General features: G+C 47.6%; 1 protein-coding gene across 6 annotated transcripts in view; it reads right to left on the minus strand.

Annotated features, from left to right (window-relative positions):
• NOD1 (nucleotide binding oligomerization domain containing 1) overlaps window positions 1-22513 on the minus strand; it is a 63109-nt gene extending 40596 nt beyond the window's left edge. Inside the window, exons 1-4 of one of the 6 annotated variants that reach the window (XM_073899019.1) lie at window positions 3507-3980; window positions 3063-3409; window positions 2210-2262; window positions 134-443 (exon numbers count right to left, since the gene is read on the minus strand). In XM_073899019.1, coding sequence (XP_073755120.1) covers window positions 134-334 — 201 coding nt within the window. In that variant the 5' untranslated portion in view covers window positions 335-443; window positions 2210-2262; window positions 3063-3409; window positions 3507-3980. Of the gene's footprint in view, window positions 1-133; window positions 444-2209; window positions 2263-3062; window positions 3984-22138 lie in introns of those variants that run through there. The other 5 variants (XM_025873095.2, XM_073899022.1, XM_073899021.1 and 2 more) reach the window with 5 other exon arrangements.
• Window positions 22514-23554: the final 1041 nt, after the last annotated feature.

Genomic DNA, 23554 nt, shown 5'->3' on the forward strand with positions numbered 1-23554 from the left:
CCTATAAATGACCCCAACGGGAAATCCCGCCAATGTGCCAAACGCCCAGAGGTCCTCACTCAGGTCACTGGGAGAGGCCCCTTTCAGCGACCGAGACACACAGTCCATCAACGCCAGCCCCTGTCACTGGCACCTTGTCGGGCTGCGTGGGGCAGGCACACACGATCTCCGCATCTTCAGAAGAGAAGTATTCGTTCTTCAGCAAGTTGTCCACCAGACACTGAGTGTTGCGGATGTGAGTGACCAGAAGTTCCCGGTTGATTTTCAACAATTTAATATGGGAGTGAGACTCTGATGGGATTATCCCCATCTCACTCTGTCCCTGCTTTTCCATGGCTAAAGGAGCAAGCGACTACTTTGCCCAAATTCATCTTTGGCTACATGTGTCTTCCTGGCAGGGCAATCAGGATCCAGGGCGCCTGCCTTCTCTCTCTGTGCCGCCCCTGAAGAGACAAACGAAATCACCAATGAAGCAAAAGCTATGGGAAATATCCCTCCCCTTCTCTTTGGTCCTGGAATTTCTGTACTTCAGCAGGAGGAGTCATGCTTAAGATGGTGATATGAGGGGCGCCGGCATGGCTCAGTCAGTTAAGCATGGGACTCTTCACTTTGGCTCAGGTCATGATCCCACAATCGTGAGATTGAGCCCCATTTCGGGCTCTGTGCTTGCGATAGAGTCTGCTTGAGATTTTCTCTCTCCCTCTCCCTCTGCCCCTCCCCCTCTCAAAAAAATTAATGAAAAAATAAATTAAAAAAAAGATGGTGATCTGAGATATATTAAAGAAAAAATCATAATTGAATTGTTTCTGCTTGTGGGTCACATGCCTAGGGAGGGTGACCAGAGGTAGACAACCTTTTGTATAGCAAAACTTCTTATCTTTTAAATAATAATAATAAAAAAAGCGTGCCTCAATCCCAGCCTGGGATAGAGATAAAAGGTATATTATTTTCCATAAAAAGGAAGTGGGAGCATCCAGAATTGGGAGCAAAGGAACCATGATTGGTTGTGGGGGGCGTTGAGGGTTGGTGGGAGAGAAGGTCTGAGCCCAAAATGGCCCAAGGAGGGAGACAGCCAGCATGAAGTCTCCTCTGGCAGCCAGAGCCCAAGAAGCTGGGAACAGGGATGTTGCCATCACTCTTGCCCGTTCCGGGTTGTTCTGTAGCCCTGCTGCACCACTGCTCCAGTGATCCTCACACCTCCAGCAAAGTCTGCCACATACCAGGCACCGTGGGGAACGAAGGAGGAACAATGGCCATGTGTGGAGTGACACACATGACACCCCTCAGCGGGGCAGAGGGAGGACAGGAGGGAAGGGGACTTGGACTTCCAAGTGGCAGATGACCAGGAAAAGCCATCTCCCTGGAAATCCTTGAAAATCTCATGTACCTGCTGAACTTCCTATCTGGGTAGAAACGGGGACCCAAGCCGTTTTATTTGTGTATTAAAAACTCATTTGGGTTCATCTGCCCTACCCCCAAATTGCACTGATTCCCTTTCTTGTCCCGAAAGACCCTTCCACCACTTCTCCACTCATCCTTGTATATATAAATTGGGTCACTGTCTTGGAAGTAGAAGGCCTTGAACAGGCCACTTAGTGCCTCATCAAGGTAGGAAAACTCACATTCCAGAGAGATAGTGCTTAAACTTTTTCGTTGAGCCCCGCCGCCCCCAAAATGATAGACTTCTAAACCCTGTCAGTGTCATTACTGTAGCTCTTATAAGCCCACATCTGTTAACAGTCAAGTCCAGCGGTTCTGGATTTCCGCCCCCAAGTCACAGATGAGTCTCCTGGTCTTTACACACATCCATTTTTCCTTCTTTTATCTATCAATTTCCTAAACTTTGCAAGCCTTACAGAGATTTCTCAATGGGACCCCACACAATAACTTTCCTTTTATAACCTGAGTGACTGAGCAAGAGATAGCACAATTTAACTCTCTAAGCAGCGGGAGGGCGGGACACCCTTACTGAAAAGAACTTTCAGTGATGGAAATGACTGGTTAGTTACTACTGTACTAGATGTATACTTGCCCCTTAGATGTTAATTCAGTCTTTTCCACTGTGGTCAACTGTATGACCAATTTTCGGATCCACGGCTTAGAAAACTGGTTCCCTGAAGGGATACCGGTGGGTAATATTAAATTAAATTAGGGGTTAATGATACTTTTTTAAGTTTCTGGCATTATTCTTTGAAGTAAATCAAAATACTTTAAAACAACTTCCTCTTCTGAAATCTTCAGTTTTCAATTTCTTCCCGGAATCTGCAAAATCAAAAAAAAAAAAAAAAGACAGGTTTCTTTGAAAATACTATTGTAATGAATGGTGAACGAACAAATGAAATTGATGACGGGATAGTTTTAAATCCAGAACTCTAGGACATTGAAGTCTTCTCTGTACCTTCTTCCTTCAGGACAATGTTTTCTAAATGTCATTCGGGCAACATATTCACTTATATATATATCTATTTTTGGTTATAACTGAGTCCTAGCTGTACTTTATTTGCTTAACTTTGTGCTTTAGATGGACTGTTTTATTTATTTATTTTGTTTTTCATTTGTTTTAGTTCTAGTATAGTTAACACACAGTGTTATATTAACCTCAGATGGACACTCTAGTGATTCCCCTGTGCTCATCACAGCAAGTGCACTCCTTAATCCCCATAAATTGACTATTTTAAAACTCAGATTAATTTTAAAGGAAATATTATATTACCATTATAAATGAAAACTATCATTTCAATAAATAGAAAGTAACACAAAAATAAATTTGCTGGAAATAAAATTATGCTATTGTATTCCACCTCAACAGTCCTGCATGGGAAGATCCGAGGTCTGAGGCCTGTTTGCTCGCAGGAGCATTTGAGGGTGTTAAAGACATAATAGCACAAAAGCGAGACTTTCTTTGCGCTGATCCTTCATCTGCGAGAACTGGAAAGAGAGCTGCCTGCCTACTTCATGAGTCAGCGTTGGGCAGGCGTAGCTGCCGTGCCGGAAGAAGGCTGGGAATGGGTGTTACGTTTCATCTGTTCAGACCTAGTCCACGTCCGTCCCATTTTACTCACAGCTCGTGTCTCTTCTGAGCCTGTGATTCACACAAAATCAGTGATTTTGCCCCTCAGCCTGCCCATGGTAACCCCGCAGACATCTCCTCCTCTTGCCATCCAAGGCAGAAACTTCCATGCCCTGATATACGGCCACCTAAGCAAAGCAACAAATCACATGTCAGCCAGCTAGCAAGGAGGCTGTTCTGTAATTTCCAAAGCCCCGGTTGGTGGAGATTTAATCAGGTTTGCAGAATGAGCTCAATTCAGTGGGAACTTAAGGTGTGGATGGTGGAAGAGGAAACAGAAGGCTGAACCTGGCCTGGTAAACAGAATCCAAGGGTAGACCAAATCTATATCCTGGGGCACTGTAGAGAAATGCACTTCATGGGCATCTGGTAACCAAAATACCAAACCGAACTGGGGATCTCCTGGCTCTCACAGGGGATCCATTACGGTCTTCACCTGGTAAAAGGTGGGTCTGGCTAGTGAAGACGGTCCAGTTGTCACGTCCAGGCAGACAGGAAGAGCAAGGTTGGGCCAGAGTCAGGTTTAGTGAGCTGGACCTGCTCCAGTGGCTGGAGCTCCCCCGCGGCAGTGGCGTAGAGCAGAGAGGACTGCAGGTGGAAATCCTGGTGAGGAAAGGCCACGAAACCACCAAACAAACCCCATTAAGCCAGTGGAGATGGCCAGAAAACAAGACCCATCACAGAATAAAAGAGGAAGATGAAGCAGAGAAATGAAGCAGAAAAGGTCAGGGGAGGGCTGGTCTACCACCTAAAGCCATCTTTCAGACAAAGGCAAGTGGGGGTAGAGCCTATTGGTGGGCAGGGAGCCCCTGGGGAGCTGAGGGGTTACATGGCACCCCCAACCCCTCCTCTTCTTCCGGGTTTTCTGATCTGCCCTCAGAGAGGTTTAGTCCCCAGGTAACCGAATCCCAGGTTCAATCCACCACCTCAGGCTCCTTATGGAGATCTGTGCCTAGGTCCCATCTTGCAATATGATCTTCTGAACTAAATATAAAGTCTGCAGAGCTTCCAAAAAAAGGCTCAGGGAAGCTTCTCTGAAGAAAACAAGAGGGCAGGCATTCGGAGGAAAAAAGAAGTAGAGACAGGAGAGAGAAACTCCGTAAGACTATAGAACAGACTGCTGAATAGAAACAAAATTCAAGCCATGTGTGTAATCTAAGATTTTCTAGTAGCCACAGTAATAAAAGAGAAATGAAATTAATTTTCATAATGCCTTAACCCAGTATATTAAATATCTTATTTCAGTATGTAATCAATACAGAATTAAATGAAATGTCTTACATTCATTTTTTTCATACTAAGGCTCTGACATCCAGTGTGCATTTTATACTTACAGCAGCTCTCGAATTGGACCAGCCCCACGTCAGGTGCTCTACAACCACCTGCAGCCCGCGACTACTGTGTTGGATGGTGTAGCTCCAGAGCAACAACTAGAAGCCGGGGTAGGAAGACATCACAGCTCCTGCCCCGTCCCCACCGCCACCTAAAAGACTGATGCCAGGAAGGACTCTGAATTGGCTTTTCAGATTCATTTCTCAGAAAGTCACTGAGGCAGGTAGTTAAAGAGGTGAGATCACAGACAGTTCTGTGAACTCAGAAAGGAAAGAAGTATGGCACCTACTGGTCTATAGTCGGCATACGATTCCTTTCAACTATCAGATAACAAATCCAAGCTTTGCATGCGGAAAAGATTAAAAGAACAATTTTTTGTCAAAAATGCTACTGATAGTATAGTGAGATAGGGACTTTCGGACACTGTGGGTAGGAATGTATCCTGGTGAAGACCATCTGGGAACCCATTTAACAGTATGTATCAAGAGCCTGTGAAAAGTTCGATTTAGTAACTTCTCATTCTAGAAATCGGCCTTCTGCAAATATTTCCTGTTCTAGAAATCTGCCTTCTGAAAAGATTCAGAGGTTCTGACAATTTTGTGTTTATTTTTTATTTTTATTTTTTTAAGATTTTATTTATTTATTTATTTGAGAGAGAGAAAGAGAGAGAGAAACAGCATGAGGGGGAAGAGGGTCAGAGGGAGAAGCAGGCTCCCCGTTGAGCCAGGAGCCCGATGCGGGACTCGATCCCAGGACTCCGGGATCATGACCTGAGTTGAAGGCAGTCACTTAACCAACTGCGCCACGCAGGCGCCTTGACTTTTTTTTAAACAAGTTTCTTCTACTTCTGGCTGTGATACAGTAGCTTGTGACTCCCACAGAGGCCAACTGTAGGTGAACTGATCAACAAATTGGGGTATGTTCATACCGTAGAGCACAATTCAATAAGAGATATGAATGAAATACAACATGAACATCACAGCTATTATGCTGCATAAGAAAAACCAGACTGAAAAGAGTATATAATATATGATTCCAATCATATAATTCTAGAAATCTGACCCTGAAATCAGAGCAGTGGTTTCCTGGGGTGGTGGGGGGTGGGAAGACAGGAGAAACTGACTGCATAGAGATATAAGAGAAATTTCTGGGGAGATAGAAATACCCTTTATCTTGACTGAAGTGCTATATATAGGTCACATATATGTGGGTATGTGTATAGAAATGAGTTTTTCAGGTAGAAGAAAAATGATCCTAAGACAAAAAATGAGAGCAACAGAAAGGTTAACGTGAGTAAATAGAAATGTGATTTGACCGAACAAAACAACACTAATTAATATCTTGGGGAGTCTAAAATATATACAGAATTAGGGGCGCCTGGGTGGCTCAATCATTAAGCGTCTGCCTTCGGCTCAGGTCATGATCCCAGGGTCCTGGGATCGAGCCCCACGTTGGGCTCCCTGCTCCGCGGGAAGCCTGCTTCTCCCTCTCCCACTCCTCTGTGTTCCGTCTCTTGCTGTCTCTCTGTCAAATAAATAAATAATACACACACACACACACACACACACACACAGAATTAGCATGTGTAACAGTAATAACACAAAAGGTGGAGGAGAATAAATGGACTTAGGTGTTCTAAGGTCAAAGCACTTTCTGGTGCTAGGCAAAAGTATGACTGTTTTATTTGTTTTTTTTTTTTAATGTCTCTCTCAAATAAATAAATAAAATCTTAAAGGAAAAAAAAAAGAAAAGAAAAACAAGGGTTTTTGGGTGGCTCAATCGGTTAAGGGTCCAACTCTTGATTTCAGCTCAGGTCATGATCTCAGGGTCGTTAGACGGAGCCCCGCATCTGGCTCCACACCCAGCGTGGAGCCTGAATAGGATTCTCTCCCTCCCTCTCCCTCTGCCCCTCCGCCACCCCTGTTCTCTCCCTCTCTCTCTCTCAAAAAAAGAAAAACAAATTCTCTCAACAAAGCGGGTTTAGAGGGAATGTATGTCAACATAATAAAGGCCATATGTCAAAAACCCGCAGTGAACGTCACATTCCATGGTGCAAAACTGAGAGCTTTTCCTCTAAGATCAGGAATTTATTTAGAACAAGCACACGGCCACTGCAGGTCCCTGTATTCTCCGGCTGCCCCCGCACTGTCCTTCGCTGGCCAGCCACCCGGAGAAGCTGGAGGGGAAGTAGGTGAGGAGTACTATGAAGCCACTCTTAGAGAGCGCTACTGCAAGGCAGCGCTCAGCCGGGGCACCCTCCCAGCTGAAGAGCACGGTGAAGGTGAGCAGGCCTGCCTGAAAGCAGAGACCTCAGGGTCCTTCGCTGGCTCGTTTACACTCCTCAGGCATAAAGGCCACTGTCCCCCTGCCATCAGGGGGCTCACAGACAAGAGAGACGACATCATCAACAGAAACCTAGCGGCACCAAATGCAAGGAAAACGGAATACCTGAAGAATGGGGGAAACAGAGCAAAGACTTCCACCTGAGGTGAACTTGGAACCCCAGAATGGAGGGAGGTCTGCCTTAGGCAGAAGTCTGGGGGAGGCCGGGGAGGCCCGGGGGGCTTAGCAGGGTGCTGTGGCTGACCCAAGGTCAGAATGCCTGTGCGGAGGTCACAGGGGCACGTCGGGGAAAGGATTCACTGAGAAAGGAATCCCACCTGGGGACAGAGCAACCGGGCCTCCTGTGCAGACCTGCTGCCTTTCAGTCCCAGAGTCTTGGGGAGGCCCTTCCCCCACACTCCGTTTCACTTTCTAAAGAGGGATTTTGCCCAGTGCCGCTGCTTTCTTCCTTCTCTACTATCCCCAGGGACCCTGAAAGTCAATGTGCATTCTTTGTAACCGAGATGCTAAGATAAAAAGCACTTTATAAAGCTGTTCATCTCCACAGATGTTCCTTTTTATGTTTTAATAACTTTCCCCAAGTATAAAAGCAATTTATCTGCTCACCGTGGAAACTTCGGGATATGCAAAAAGAAAAAAGAGAGAGAGAAAAAACGAAATCACCTACACCACTGTTACCATTCTGGAATATTCCCTTTCTGCTTTTCTCTATGTGCAGTTCTGCCTACACTGATCCTTTGCTTGTTGGCCTCACACTGTATACATCTGCTGTACCTTTACCATTATCTTGTGTTTCTAGGTAACCACCAAGGCCCTCTTTCAAGCTGCAGAAGCTAGTTTCTGACAGACACTTTACTTACTGGGTTTTTATTTTATAAAGGAAAGTAAGAGCCACCTGCCACTCTTTGATCTTTCAAAGCCCCATAACCGAGAAATTCCACGTGCCAAACTGGAGGATCAAAGATGACACCCAGTAGTAGTAACACCCACCCTGGCCTGGGACGGCCTGCCTGCCTGCCTGCACCACCTCAGCAAACCCAGATGCTCCCATCTGCGGCCAGTCGGCAGGACAACCTGCTATCACCGACGGGACCCGTGGAAGGGCCACCAGGGACCGGGCGGGGGAGGGGCGCTGGGAAGACTCCAGGATGCCGGCCTCCTGCGTCCTTCTCCAGAGGTCCGGTGTCAAGCCCTGCGCTGCGTGGTGGCCCCAGCAGGACACAGAAGGACCATCACTAACACCGAGTAAGCCCTTTACTGGGGGCCCAGCATCCAGCTAATGCTTTCCACTCAGATACAGTAACGCAGGGCTTAGAGGTGGTCTCCGGAGCCAGCCAGCCTCTCTGTGCCTTGGTTTCCTCACAGGGACAGTCCCCGCCTCAAAGCGTTGCTGTGAGGACTGAGTTCATATTCAAAGTGTCTAGACCAAGCACTGAGTAACTACTCAGTAATGATCACCTGATTTAACCTTCTCTATTATCTCACTCAATTCTTAGGACGACACGAGGTGGCAGAGGTCACTGTTACCGCCAACTTACAAATGAGGCCCACGAGGTTAACTATCTTCCCAGAGTCACAGAGTTTATAATCTGGCAGGACAGATGGGACAGAACAAGAGATTTCAAGCGCAGTGAGCACACCAAATGAGCTATGAAGCCAGAGTGACCGCCTGCAGCTCCCCCGGGGCTTCCGGCGGCAGGTGACCGGGACAAGTGCTTAGAGCCCCTGTCCCTTAGGAGTTGGAACGTGAAACACATGGAGTCCCAGTAACCCCCAGCACACGAGTGCTCGGTCAAGGCAGCCCACTGCTGAGCGACACAGTCTCCTCGGGCACCCAGGGGTGCCACCCCTTATCCTGTGCATCTTTATAATAAACCTCTCTGAACAGAGAGAGCCTCGGGGTTATCTCTGAGTGAGATGGTCAGTTAGACGCTGGCAAACACGTCCACTCTATGCCGAATCACCCAGCAAAGCCGGGGCGCGGAGGTCACCCAGCCCACAGTATAACTGTGAACGTCAACTCCCAGAATGAGTAGACAGAATTTGGCTTCCATCCCAACGGACACAGCCTAGATCAAGAACAGAAACCTCAAGAAAATCCTTTCCCGTCATCTACGCTGGACCCATGATTTCATTCTTTTCTTAGACACCCAGTTGCTGGGAATCATCATTCATCGTGGGCCTGAAAGATAAGAGATTTCAGAATAAATGACATAGCTTTCCACAAATTGGTGTCTCAACACCAAGTAAGATCCCTAACAGAGCTGAGGCCTATTCCCTCAAACATTCCTTAACAATGCAGCAGAGGCCAACTTAGAGTCACGACCCAGAGCGCTCTCAACAGTGAGCTTGGTGGAGTCAGGCCATTCTGCAAGCATTTCTGCTGCGGACACTTGCCACATGGAGACTGGAAAAAAAATACAAACATGAGCAAAATCAAAGCCAGCTTTGCTGGCATCAGGTGCTATGGAATCTGGCCAGGGCTCTGAGCCTCTGCACTTACACTGACCCCATCGCTACCTGCCACCACCCTCCCCTGAACCCCTGCTGCCAAGTTCTATTCATTTCTCAAAACGTGAGTTTCCCAAACAGGCTGCTGCTTTCTGGAAACTTGGGAGGCTACAGGAAACAAAAAAGGGCAATGGTTTTATACATAGAGAGAGGATCAGCATATGGGATATGAGTTAACTGACCATGGGACAGTCTCACAGACTCTCCTGCTTCCTTACAGAACAGCACAGTGATGGAAGTGGGTGGCTCATTAAATAGTTTGGACTAATGGGGCACCTGGCTGGCTCAGTTGGCAGCGCATGCAACCCCTGATCTCGGGGTTGTGAGTTCAAGCCCCACATTGGGTGTAGAGATTAAATAAAAATAAAATCTTTAGGGCGCCTGGGTGGCTCAGTCGTTAATCATCTGCCTTTGGCTCAGGTCATGATCCTGGAGTCCTGGGATCGAGCCCCGCAATGGGCTCCCTGCTCGGCGGGGAACCTGCTTCTCCCTCTGCCCTTCACTCCAGCTCATGCTCACTCGCTCTCTCTCTCTCACAGAAGAAAGAAAAAGAAAGAAAGAAAGAAAGAAAGAAAAGAAAGAAAAGAAAGAAAAGAAAGAAAAGAAAGAAAAGAAAGAAAAGAAAGAAAGAAAGAAAGAAAGAAAGAAAGAAAGAAAGAAAGAAAATCAATCTAAAAAATAAACAAATAGTTACCGCGTAGGGTTACACTTCCCTCCCCCGTTGAAGTCCCTTGCTTTGACTCATGAAATGTGAGCAGAAGTGGAAGGAGTTACTCCGGGCAGGAAGCTCCTGGCCTCCGCGCGACAGGTGTCAGCGTGCAACTCCTCTTCCTCCGGCTCTCTGACCAGCTCCTACAAGATGGCGGCTGCTTCATCCGCCCGGGGCCCACAAGTCAGGGCAGTGAGGACTGCCTCCTGCCAGGTTGTGATGGGCACAGTGCGAGCAAGACACGGACCTCTGTGGTTTGAGCTGCTGGGATTTGGGGTTTATCTGTAACCGAGCCCAGCCTGACAGATACCATGCTTTTGGGCAAGAAAAGCATTCAGCACGTTAGGAAACTGAGGCCCAGGGGGTGAAGTGAGTTGTCACAGGCCAGACAGCCGTCTGGAGGCAGGGCAGGAGGCACACCACAGCCCTCACCCTTCCTTCACAAGACGGCAGTTTCTCTAAGACACAACCCCATGACATTGAAGGACCACCTGGAGTAAAGATAAGCCGCTACAATGGTTTTTCAGGTACCATAAAATTGACTCTATTTATTAAAAGTTAAAATAAAACACCATCCTCTGCTTACCTCTGGCTTACAGTCACCTATTAAAAAAATACTAATATATTTAAAAGGGAAAAAGGCACACAAGGAAGTCACGCATACTCTTGACTGGGGCTGGGGCAGCCGCTTCTGCCTGCTGTGGTCCCACATCCTGTCATTCCACCCAGCTCCGTGCCCCAGAACCGCTGCACCTCAGCCCTGGCCACCACCACCACGACTGTCAGGATGGTTGGGTATGAACCATCATCAGTGATGAAAAGGGATGTGACAGAACCGTATGTACTGACACAGAAAGATCTTCAAGACACGGCGTCACTTGAGAAATGCAAGTTGCTGAAAGAAATACGGAGTATAACATTTATATAACTTGCCCATATCACCTACCCTAGAAACACACAAAACACTATATATTTTCTACAAGCATACATCTGTAAACATAAATGCAAAGAAAATATCTGGAAGACAACGCACTCTATGAGTAGAGATTACTTCTGGACAGGGAACGAGGGCACCAGGATTGTGTAGTACTTTTATTGGTAATGTTTTAACTTTTCAGAAAAAGAATATATGCTTGCGTCATTTAAAGTTACTTTAGAGCCTTATTTTTTTTTTAAAGATTTACTTATTCATTTTAGAGAGAGAGCGAGAGAGAGAGCATGCATGCCTGTGGTGGGGAGGGGCACAGGGAGAGGGAGGGAGAAACCCAAGCGGACTCCAAGCTGAGCATGGGTCCTGACCCCATAGCCCTGAGCTCACGACCTGAGTTGAAACCAAGAGTCAGATGCTTAACTAAGCCCCCCAGGAGCCCCACTTTAGAAACTTTTTAATCATCAGGGCATCTTAGGCCATTTTGAGACAGGTCAGCGAAACATTCTCAGCAATCACTTTGTCCTAAGGAACTTTGACTTTCAACTCAAAAAACCCACCCCCCTACCCAAAAAGGCCCCATCCCCATTAAATGAAGTGATGCTTCGTTAAAACCAAACAAACTCAGATGGGTTGCTATGACTCTTTCTGCACACTTGTAAATAAATGAAATGCTCCTTCTGGTTTGGTGAAATATCACAGTCAAGCTGACAGGTTTGTGGGTGGGAACAGTTTTATTTTGTCTTCAATTTAGTAGGAGGCTGTCCACTCATGGTACTGCCATTAAGTCTGGTTTGAAACAAGGAATCTAAACTGAAAATATCAATCCTCACACAAAAATTACAGAGCAAAAGAATCAACAAAACTGACTTCCGGGTAGATTTTTTTCAATCTTAGAACCTCAAGCAATATCTTATTGAAGAAATACTCCATGATTACTAAATACTTCATTTCCCTTTGTATTTTTCCCTTCCTTTCATGCAGCACAAACCTCTGCACAGTTTAAAACAATATCGGCTCAACTGCTTTCTGTGGAACGTTCTGACCCCGAGTGATGTTTTCATTTTGATGGATGATGCCCAAAGGACCTCAGAGTTTTCCACCCAATATCTGCTCCCCGCCCAAAAGGTATCATTACCAATGAAACCATTTTAGATTCTTTCCTCTTTCCAGTCATGAAGGTCTAACCAGCAAACAGTATCTCTGGCAAAGCCCCAAGCTGCCATGCACGATATGGGTTTCTAAAACACTCTCACTCCCACAGACCGGGATGACAGAAATCGATCACTGACATTAGATAATAGACAACTGGTAGTTATTTACTGAATTCAGATTTAAGATGAGTTCAATAAAGCCACCATTCCCTGCCTACTTCAGAGATATTACCAGATTGTAACACATCAACTAGAATAGAGCCTGCCACCCTGATGGTAAATCCCAGCAAAACTTGAACCCCCACACCCATGAGCACTGAGGGTCCTATCTGGATTCTCCTCAAGGAAATCTCTCCTCTCTTGAATAAGATTCATTTTGGTGAATATGATCCACAGCTTCCTCAGACCAGTTTTAAAACGATGAAGATTATACTGTTTGTTGACTTGAAGCACCTGGATACTCAAGGTGCCCAACAAGTGGGTGGACTAACCCGTCCCAACGGCAATCTCACCGAAAGCAAATGCCCAGCATATTTCTACACTATATTGGTGGAGCTGTGCAGAGAACACATGCAATGGGTCAACTCAAATTGGCTCCCACTTTCCGTGCTGCACAATCCACAAAAACATTAGTTCAATCATGCTCCCAGGCTTCTGACAGATAAACACAAGCTGCCGTTCTTTAATGGGTCTACAGCTCTCTTTCTCTCTCTCCTCTCTCTCTCTCTCTCTCTCTCTCTCTCTCTCTCTCTCTCTCTCTCGGGTTTGGTGTTGTTATTTCTTTTCATTTTTCTTCTTTCTTTTTAGTTTCTTATCCTGGAAAACAAGCCAACTCCTGTATGCCTCTGTCACACCAGAAAACTACTGACAGTTCCCTCTGGAGAAAATTTAGCAGATGGATGAGGCTACAATTATTATTTGAAGCTTTTGAGCTCCATTAACACTCATTTACTTTAAGTATCTGAAAGCCCTTAATCCCTCAGAATTTCAAAGCAGATATAGAAATCAGTCAGTCTCTCATAACCTGCCCTCTCTTCCTCCCTCCGGCTTCCCCCACCTCCTCCCCTTCCATCTATCTGAGTTTCTATCTTCCTTTCTTGGGAAAGGGCCACAGGACTCCAGATGCAGACTCTGCCACCCTGCCTACAAAGGAAGGAATGCAGCCCCAGCTGATGTAAGCACTCAGGCTGGGCTGGACGCTGATGAAACGCAGACATCCTGTCACACTGCCGGGACCTTCTGGGAAGTCAAATGTCTGACTCCACATCCCTCAGAGTCAAACCTTCTGGTCAAGAAACCCTGTGGAGAATGCATGCAGAGCCAGCCCCTCCCTTATCTGCTGGAACCACGGACTTCCAGGGTGGAACAGAATGTTGTTCAATGCCCCCATTTTAGAGATGAGGAAACTGAGGCCCAGGGCAGAGTGGGCCAACCAGAACCAGAACCAGAACCCAGGTCTCCTGGCACTGAGGCAAATCCTTCTTTGGTTTACTTCTGGTTAGAAGAGCTGCCTGGGTGGCAGCAGCACATTCCCCCCCTCCCCCACTCCCCAGCAGGGACTGACAGCTGTCCCACTGGGGAAGGGGGGGGCCCTCCCTCACCCTGTTCCTCCCCTCAGCCCCGCTCTCCCTGCTGGGAACTCCCACAGTCCTTTATTCCCATTTCTCTCAGAGGGCAGGTACTTTACTTTTTTCTTCCCTGACTTCTCCCTTCACATTGATTGATGGTGGCAGTGAAGGGCCAAGACTCTAAAACCAGTTTGTCTGATTCCAGTCACGAGCTGTGTGATTTGGACAAACAGCATACCACCCTTCTGCACTTCAGTGGTCTTATCCGGAAAATGCAGATAATAATACTAGCACCTAGGGGCGCCTGGGTGGCTCAGTTGGTTAAGCGACTGCCTTCGGCTCAGGTCATGATCCTGGAGTCCCGGGATCGAGTCCCACATCGGGCTCCCTGCTCAGCGGGGAGTCTGCTTCTCCCTCTGACCCTCTTCCCTCTCGTGCTTTCTATCTCTCATTCTCTCTCTCTCTGAAATAAATAAATAAAATCTTTAAAAAAATAATAATACTAGCACCTACCACCTAAGACTGCTGTGAGGGTTCAATGAGTGAATACACACACGGTGTTTGGAACAGCACTGGTCCCACTGTGAGCACTTATCACCGTCAAGAAGGGAGACTGGGCTAGGACTTCAGTCTGGTTCATCCTCGAGGCCCGGCATCTGACTGTGCGGGGTGGTGTCTCTCTGGTTAGTCACCATCTCTCTAGAACATAGAGGCTGCTAGATAAAAAACTGAATGAATGAATCTGGCACAATGCCCTGCTTAAAGCAGGTGCTTCGTTAACATGCACTGAACGAACATGTGGATTTCCAGAGTTCACACACTCGCTTAGGGGAGGTCACTTGCTAAGCTTATCAGTGGATAAATTCAGATTTGCAGGCACCAGTACTTTCTATTACTCGAAGGCATTTATATTAGCTGCTGCCTTAAAAAGCTCACCCAGAGCTCAGCTCTCAACTTCCAGGGCATCGTCTATGCACACTCTCAGCACAAAATCACCTCTGCTTTGTGACAATGCCCCCCACGATGCCTTAGAGGGCTGATGTGCGATTGTTGATTGATATTTTCCTGGTGTTCTCCAGGCTTTGAAAAACAAAGTTCCAAAAACACCCTGCTTGGTATTCATCTCTGAGGGGCCAGTGAATAGAAATATCTCAATAAAGAAAGCCAACAGAAGACAACAGAGCCTTGAATCAGAGACCCAGATCTGGAACTCTGTAAGGGGGTTTAAGTACTTAGGTGGAAGAAAGTGTCAGGTCCGGAAGCCCCAGGACATCTGGAGATGGCATTTAGAACCAACACAGAAAGTGTCTGGGGCTTCCCAAAGGAAAGGTGCTCCATAAGAACAGAATATGTTAGTCATCTCAGAGGCTTGAGCTGAAACTTGACCTTGAGTAAATAAACACTGCTGACCGCTGGTCAAAACACTTGAGACTAGAGACTCTTACTCACTCCACTTGAACATGTAGCCACAGTCAGAACGGCCTGGGACACAAATCTACCCCGGAGCCTGGCCGCAGGGTATCCGGGATGTGTGTAGGGTGGCCCTGAGGGGTGCTGAGAGGCTGAGAAGTTGCCAAGTTCTCCCGAGGCAGCAACGCTCAGGGCCTGGGCCCTCCAGAGTCCTCATACAGTGTGTCCTATTTTAGGGAACAGGCCCCCCACCAAGCGAAATACACCTGACCTGCCATGGTCTCTCACTCTGGGACTTCATGAAAACATCACAGGAGTATGGAGAAAGGGGGCAGTGCGGACCCCCCAAAGCAAGCTGGCATGACGTGGTGAGGTCTCAGCCCCTTCTGGTTTGGAGGGTTTTTCTGTGACCTGAAAGCTCCAAATAATTTTCTTTTTTTTTTTTCCAAACCCGGTGCCTTTTAAGTGTATGCAATTTCCCTGGTTGACGAACAGGGCGGAAAAAGCACCTCTTTCAGGGCTTTTGGGCAAAAGCCAGAGGGAGAGCAGACTAGCATAAAAAACTGTCCGATGCCCCTGCCCTTGGCCGGGGGCGGGGGGGCAGGATTCCCAGCATTTTGTACCTACAGACCCTGATGCTCTGACAACCACACTCCCAACCTGCCTCTGCTCTTCAGGGCCTTTTGTTCCTGTTTCAAGGAGCCAGGAAGGCCTGGAATCCACTAGCATCCACCCGTGGAGGCTCCTGCTGAAGGATGCTGGCACCTAGGAGGCCCACACGCATTTACACGTCGGCCCCGGAGAACCACAGAGCTGATGCTCCAATTCCTGGCTCTGCCCGCTTTTACTTTATTCTGAGCTTTAGTTGGTTGGTTCATCTAGAAATTGAAAACCATAATTTCTGTCTCCAGAACTGCCTCACACATCGGGAAAAGTTTTATCAAGCTTAACAAATAGGGGTCGCTCATTATCTTTTTCTTGTAGATTACTAACAGAAAAGGTGGGGGAGGGAGGATCTCCTCGAGGCCTCCCATTGCCTTTTAGAGTAAAATTCCAAATCCGTTCCAGCCCAGGAGGCTCTTCTTGGCCTGAGTTTGGTTCATTCTTTAGCTCTCTCTGCACATTCCCCAACACACCTGATGCTTTCCCACCTCTGAGCCTTCAAACAAGCCGGGCCCTGTGTCTGGCATGCTCTAACTCCTTTTCATGCCGAGTCCTAGTTGAAAAGGCTCGTTCTTGGAAAGGCATATCCCCGACTTCCTGAATCCTAGTCCAGCTCTGATACTGTCTCCTGACGTACTGTTGTGTCCACTTACAGCACTTAGCACTGTTCAGAACTATGTACTGGTGTGTCACACCCCTTCCTCCTCCGCTAGCCTGTGAACTCCCTTTGGCCAGACGCTGGGTCTGTTTCATTCACTGCTGTAGCCCAAATATTTTCATAGACTCCTGGCACTGGCAAGGTCTTCTGATAATATTTGTTGAATTAATGTGTTGAAGAATTGAAGGCCCCATGAGCCAGGAGGAACCAGGAGCTACAAAGAGCTTTCTAGCAGCCCCCAACACCAGGCTGGGGAGCCAGCAAAGCACTTCACACCCAGGGGAAAGCCAGAAAAACCATTACCACCTCATTATCTGAAAGGCGAAAGCATCCACAATGCACCCAATGGAGAATCTGCTTATCTGGGCCCAGCTCCACTGGCTCAGGCCTCTTGAAAGATTGCCAGATTCCCGGGGCGCCTGGGTGGCTCAGATGGTTAAGCGTCTGCCTTCGGCTCAGGTCGTGATCCCAGGGTCATGGGATCGAGCCCCACATCGGGCTCCTGGCTTGGTGAGGAGCCTGCTTCTCCCTCTGCCTCTCTCCCTGCTCGTGCTTTCTCTCTATCTCTGTGTCTCAAATGAATAAGTAAAATCTTTAAAAGACTGCCAGATTCCCCAAAGAGGCAAAGCTACAGAGGTGTACAGAAGAGGGGAGAGGAGTAAGAAATTTCAGAAAAGGCAATCTACTTGGAACAGGCCCTGCACTTTCGAGGGAGATGTCCTTTAAATACTCTTATGCCCACCTGAGCCCCACCGGAAACTTCCAGGCCCGGTTTTTGTGGCCCCAAGTACCCCGCACACCTGTCTGGGTGAAGGTAGGTTTTATTACACCCAGGCTAACAATCTCAGTGCACGGAGATGACGTTTTTCTCAAAATAAACATCACAACCCACTCTTAAGGACAGTAGTCCAGGTGAGTATCAGGCCTCTCCCAACCCCACCACACCCAGTGGATATTAGCTCCACCAGTGGAAGCAACGGTTGAGATTGAAAAGCTGCAAATCTGGGGTGGGGAAGGAGTCCCACTTTCACTCCGTAAGCAGACAATTCTTTGGAAGCTGGGGTCCTGTGTGAGAAACAGAGCTCCTGGATTACAGCAGGCGAGCATGGCAAAGTGGAGGAGGTGAGCAGAGGGAGGGGCGCTCCCAGAGTTCGGCTTCGGGCCGGTAACAGGGCTCTGCTTGCAATCCTGGGAGCAGCATTTACTATCTGTTGACTTCAAGCTAGTTATTTCATCTCACTGAGCCTCAGCTGTCTCATCTGTAAAATGGGCGGAATGATAACCAGCCCGGAGGGCTGTTGGATCAGGGTTGTGCACAGTAAATCTATGTAAGTGTTTGCTCTTACTTAGGGTCTACCAGGTCAGGTGCATCATCATTTCATCAAGCCTCAAATCAATCCTCCCACACAGGTAGAGTTATCCCTATTTTACATATACAAACACTGAGGCTCAGGAGTGTTAGGTACCTTATCAAAAGCCACACAGCTTAGACAGGGCAAGACCAGCCCTCCAACCCAAGCGATCTTCATCAACATTATCATAATAATTACCATTTCTTGAAAGCCAGGTGGTGTGCTAAGCACTTCACACCAATTAGCTCATCAAATACTCAAAACCACTCTGTAAAGAAAGAATGCTTAAAACTGTGTGACAAAGGAGGACACAGAGTTGAAGAGGTTAAATATCTTGGCTGAGGTCACACAGTTAAGGAACAAAGCAGGGGCTTGAGCTCAGTTCTGACCCCAATTCCATAGTTTTTTTCCATTTCTGTCCTGCCTGTCTGTCTTTGTTACAGACCTCCTATCTCTACTTGAAACCATCAAGGTGCCTGAATTCCTATTAAATGTAAAACACTTCCTTGATAAATGGGGTCCATGAGTGGCTCCATCCCAATGAAAGAGCCCATTGTCATGAACCGTACGAATCAAGGATATCCCCAAAGAAAAGCCTAGCATTCCACCAAGTTCCTTCTAGAAGGTTTGGTTTGGGGTCACAAGCAGCAACTGGGGGATGTTTAGTTAAAACAAAGCACAGGGAGTTCTTAGTCATGAAACAAATTAACCTTTTGGTAATTAGAACACCACAAATATTTTTTCAAATAAATCATCATCTGCTCACAGCTCTTCTGCCATGGAAGGATTTTCCCTAGCAATGCAGGACTGTCCTACCGGGCTGCATGTGGCTCTGAAAATATCTACAATCGTCCCAACTATTTTCTGCCCCGTACCTGCCTAGTGATGAAGACACATAAAGAGGGCAACGACCAACCTCCTGAAACAAACAGAATGTCGTGACTTCTCGTGTTTTATTAAAGTATCGACCCACTTACTAGGGGCGCCTGGGTGGCTCAGTCGGTTAAAGGTCTGACTCTTGATATCAGCTCGGGTCTTGATCTTGGAGTTGTGAGTTCAAGCCCCCACGCTGGGCTCCACGCTGGGCATGGAGCCTACATAAAATAAATAAAAAAATAAAATAACGACCCACTAAAACCCGGTGCTAATCTGGTGCTCACTTTGCAATTACCCGGGCCCTTATGATGACATCTTTATTAGTTCTTTAAACTATAGTATTCTATAATTTAGAGGAAAAGGACTACTCAGCCTAACAAATTCCAAAATGGCAGTTTACTAGACTACCCTTCAGATTTTAATGAAGTGCAACACAAAATCGCCTTGCTGGCTTTACAGCAGCTTGCCCCTTGTGAGGGCACTAGAGGGCCAAGACGCCCTCAGAGTGACCGTCCCCCAGATGCGGCTGGCATCAGAGGTCGGGGGAGGGCAAAGGCAGGGGTGGTAGTGAGACTGGCTTGGCCAACTCTGCAACATAATCTCAGCCCACAGTTTGGTCTGTGGCCGTTCTAGATAAAACATAAGAACAAGTATTCAAGCCAGGAAGTCTTGCTTTGACAAACTCTATAGCGCTGGGTAAAAACCATAAATTAACTGAAATGGCAGTGACTACTCACTTCTTACTATACGAGGCAAGTTTGGAAAAAAAAAAACACTTGCCCTCAATGAGCATTTGATGCACCAAAGACTTTTCCTCCAAACAAGTTCAGACTTTGTGGCTGGATGAAAGGAGGCCCTTTGTGTGGGACACAATTGACTTTGCCCAGATGATGAAAGAAAACAGGACTTCCAGAAACGTGCAAAGTATCTACAGCTTCTGCAGGACAAAAATTCAGCACAAGGACAAATTTTAGCTTTTCTAATTTCATCTTGCCTAAAATCCTCCCAAAAAAGGGAATCGTAAAATAAACTGGTAACTTAAACCTCAAATTCTAGGCTTAGGCCTTAGATTTTGAAGAAATATTGAACTCTTTTCTTTAGATAAAAAGAGACAAGAAGGGATGCCTGGATGGCTCAGTCGGTTAAGCGTCTGCCTTCGGCTCAGGTCATGATCCCAGGGTCCTGGGATGGAGTCCTGCATCGGGCTCCCTGCTCAGCAGGGAGCCTGCCACTCCCTCTGCTTGTGCTCTCTGACAAATAAATAAATCTTTTTTTTTTTTTTAAAAAAGACAAGAATCTGATATTCTTGTTTAAGCAAAAATCAGCAATTCCACATATACTGTAAAAACACTTGATCTTAATTTTTATGTGACATCACTGTGTATATTACCAATATCTAAACAGTGTTGCTATTACCGTAAGTGATCCTAATGGTCAGTGACACACACAGCAGGTCCCAGGGTGAAAGGTTCATCTGGGGTGTTGGCATTGGCAATCGTAGGATCTGGGTCCCCCTTCCCCGAATTCCTGACTGTTCTTGGTCAGGATTCATTCACTGATTCATTATCCCTAGGCCAAGAGTCAGAGGCAAAACAGGAGCAGCCTGGGTATTGTCTGGGGATGCTGCCAGCTAGAGAGCCACGTGTGTGTGCGTGTGTCTGAGACCCTACAGACAGCCCAGCTTTTTTGGGGGCCCATTTTTTTTATCTATGTGACAGCGGGGTGGATAAGTCTCAAGATTAAGGACTGCTTTTTTTTTTTTTTTTAAGATTTTATTTATTTATTTGACAGAGAGAGACATGGCGAGAGAGGGAACACAAGCAGGGGGAATGGGAGAGGGAGAAGCAGGCTTCCTGCAGAGCGGGGAGCCCGATGAGGGGCTCAATCCCAGGACCCTGGGACCAGGACCTGAGCTGAAGGCAGATGCTTAACGACTGAGCCACCCAGGTGCCCAGGACTGCTTTCTTTTGTCAAGAAATTCATTCCCATCACATGCAGTAAAGCTATATTCCAGAGCCATCAATTAGCCCTGGGGGCCGGGGCTGGGGGGACCTGGTGGCCTGAGATTCCAGACATCAAAGCACCCAGAGGCCCAAGGGGGAAGGAGCCCTCCCCTTAGCAGGGCAGGAGAAGAGCTGGGGAATGGAGTGTTGAGGGAGACAGCTTCTGGACAAACACCCCCCCCCCCAGGCCGTGCTACGAAAACTGCTATCGGTAGTGATGTATTTGCAATACTTAAAAAAAAAAAAAAGAAGAAAGAAAACAGCTGCTGGACACAAATAACCACCGCTCACAGAGCACCTGCCATGTGCCCCCTGCCCTGCCAGGTATTTGCTACACTTAACTATATTAGTCCCAGGACAGAGTTACTATTTTTACCCCCAGTTTTCAGGTAACTTACCTATGGTATCACAGAAGTGACAGAATCTGAATTCGGGTCCAGGTTTGATGGACTCCAAAACTCTGAACTTATTTCTCCACTCCACAAAAATTAAATGTACTCTTCTTAAAACCTTTTAAAGTCCTTTCTTCTACCTCCTGGCTGTTGTTTATTTCAAATCCACCTTTTTTATCTGCCCTGCACATGTGGTACAAGTCTGTGTCTTGTCCAATGGCCCTGCTTCTGGGATTATAGCTACTTGCCCCCAGCACCTCCCCGGGGGATGAGGAAGGGTCCATCCTGTGAAACCCACTCCTCTCTAGATATTCACAGTAGAGTTACCCTTCGCTGGATATGGTACAACCCACATGGAGGCTTTCAGAAGGAGGGACAAACCCAACCTGTGGCAAACACACCCGGCCTCACCCTTAAAGCAGATCACCCAGAAGTTGTCGAGGCCATGAGATTACTGGTTTCCCCCAACTTCATGTCAAATGCAACAATGGCGTCATTTTCCAGAATGCAGAACCAATCGGGGATCATAAGAGAAGGAGCCGGCAGTCCTTCTATTTTTCACAATGGGCCAAAAACTGGGTGAATATAGGAGGTTCTTTTGAACACGCTATTCACCCTGTCAGGCGTATCCTCATTCCCCTTTTTGGAGCCCAGAAAGCCGGAGGGAAGCCCGCTGCCGGGTCCCCAAGACCACACAGGACACTGGGTGCAGCGGGATCCGTCTTGCAGCCGGACTCCATCAAGGTCCCTGGCCTGCCTTTCCACCTTCCTTGGCAGCCGTCCTTTATTTGGTCATTGGTTGTTCCCAACCCTGGCTGCACATTGGAATCACCTGGGGAGTTGAAACGCTATAGAGGCCTGGGTCCCACCCCCACGCCTTCGGATGTAAGTGGTCTGGGATGCGGACGGGGCATTCCAAGTTGCACGCAGGATTTAAGAAAATCCCCTAATGAGGGATCAATGATTCCGCAGAGGCTGAAGTTCATCCGTTTGAACTTTTTCTGCATTCCTCTATTTATCCTCCTTGTCCGACCAGGAGCTTTTCCAGGGGAGCTTTGCATGCCGCCCACAAACAGAATCCCTCCTCTCTGCGCCTCCTCGCTGGCAGCGCCCAGGACCCTAGGAAACTTCTTTCCCCGTGCGAACCATCCCCGGTCGCTGGAACTTACTTGGGCTCCACGTGTGCAGACCTCGCAGCAGCTGGGAACCAGAGCGAGAGCTGGGTGCGCGGAGACCGGAGAGCGCCGAGGCCTGGGAGCGCCGAGACCGCGGTGCGCCGGGGCCCGGGAGCGCCGAGGCCCGGGAGCGCCGAGACCGCGGTGCGCCGGGGCCCGGGAGCGCCGAGACCCGGGAGCGCCGAGGCCCGGGAGCGCCGAGGCCGGGGGAGCTCGCAGCACGAGCAGCTGCGGGAGGTTCGGAGCAGGAGCAGCCGCGCCCCGGCCCGGAACGGGAACTGGCCGGGAGGGTACTGGCGGCCGCGCCCGCTCGCTTTCGCGGGCAGCGCGGAGGGGCGGAGGCGGTGCCCGGCGGACGAGGCGGGGTCGGCGCTCCGGCCGCTGGCTCGCTGGAAGTCGGGAGACGCGACGCGCGGAAAGTGTCCGCGAGCAACCTCAAGAGGCGCTCCTAAGTTCACGCCTGCGAACTCAACGGGCCAGTTGCGCCACGCTGGCCACGAGCTCAGCCAGTCCCCTTAAAAGTACCACCCCCGATCCTGCAACCAGAGGCGAAGCCTGGGCGCGACTGTGAAACATGGGACACGTGCGCCTGGATGAAAAGTGGCTCAAAGTAATCAAACTTTACAATAGACCATTTACTTCGATTTATACTTTTGAAATCCAAGCCTTTCTTCCTGTTCTTAAATTTGTTCTTGGCAGTGTACATTTTATACTGTATACACTAATCAGTGATTTCCCCAATAAAATAAGTTTTAATTTCCCCAATAAAGTATTTTTAAACGTTTTAAACGGGGAAGGTCTACAGAAGGCATACTGATTCTGTAAGCTGTCATTCACACTAAAATACGTTCAGTCATGTGACCACAAATGCTCATGAATATTTAAGTTCTTACCAAAGGCTGCCTTCTGAGAAAAACACGTTCATAACTCAAAAGTAAAAAACTTTGCAAATGTAAAACTGATGGGATACAAAGTGCAACTTGTAAACACCAAAACGAAGACAAAAAAGATACTAATTCTTTCAGTTTACCCTTATATTAACCTCTGGTAGAAAAGTTAGAAAAATTCTCTTTTCTTCTAGGATTCTGAATTTTATCTTCCACGGCTTTTAACTGTTTTCCATATCCTGTTTCTCTGGCTGCATTCTGAGTAACCTCTTCATTTCTGTCTTTCCATTCATCAGTTATTTTGCAAATATTTTAATCTGCTTTTTAATGCATCTGTGGTAGGCGGAGTAATACCCTTCCCCCGGCCCCCTGATGTCCATGGCCTATACCTGGAAACTGTGAATTAAGGTGGCAGATGGAATTGAGGATACTAATCAGCTAACCTTAAAATGGGAAAAGTATGGTGGATTATCCAGGTGAGCCCAATGTAGTCATAAGGGTCCTTATAAGTGGAAGAGGGAGG

Source organism: Callorhinus ursinus, unplaced genomic scaffold (assembly GCF_003265705.2).
Source record: "Callorhinus ursinus isolate GAN/ISIS: 27379988/994484 unplaced genomic scaffold, GSC_fseal_2.0 scaffold12, whole genome shotgun sequence".
Classification (NCBI taxonomy): domain Eukaryota; kingdom Metazoa; phylum Chordata; class Mammalia; order Carnivora; family Otariidae; genus Callorhinus; species Callorhinus ursinus.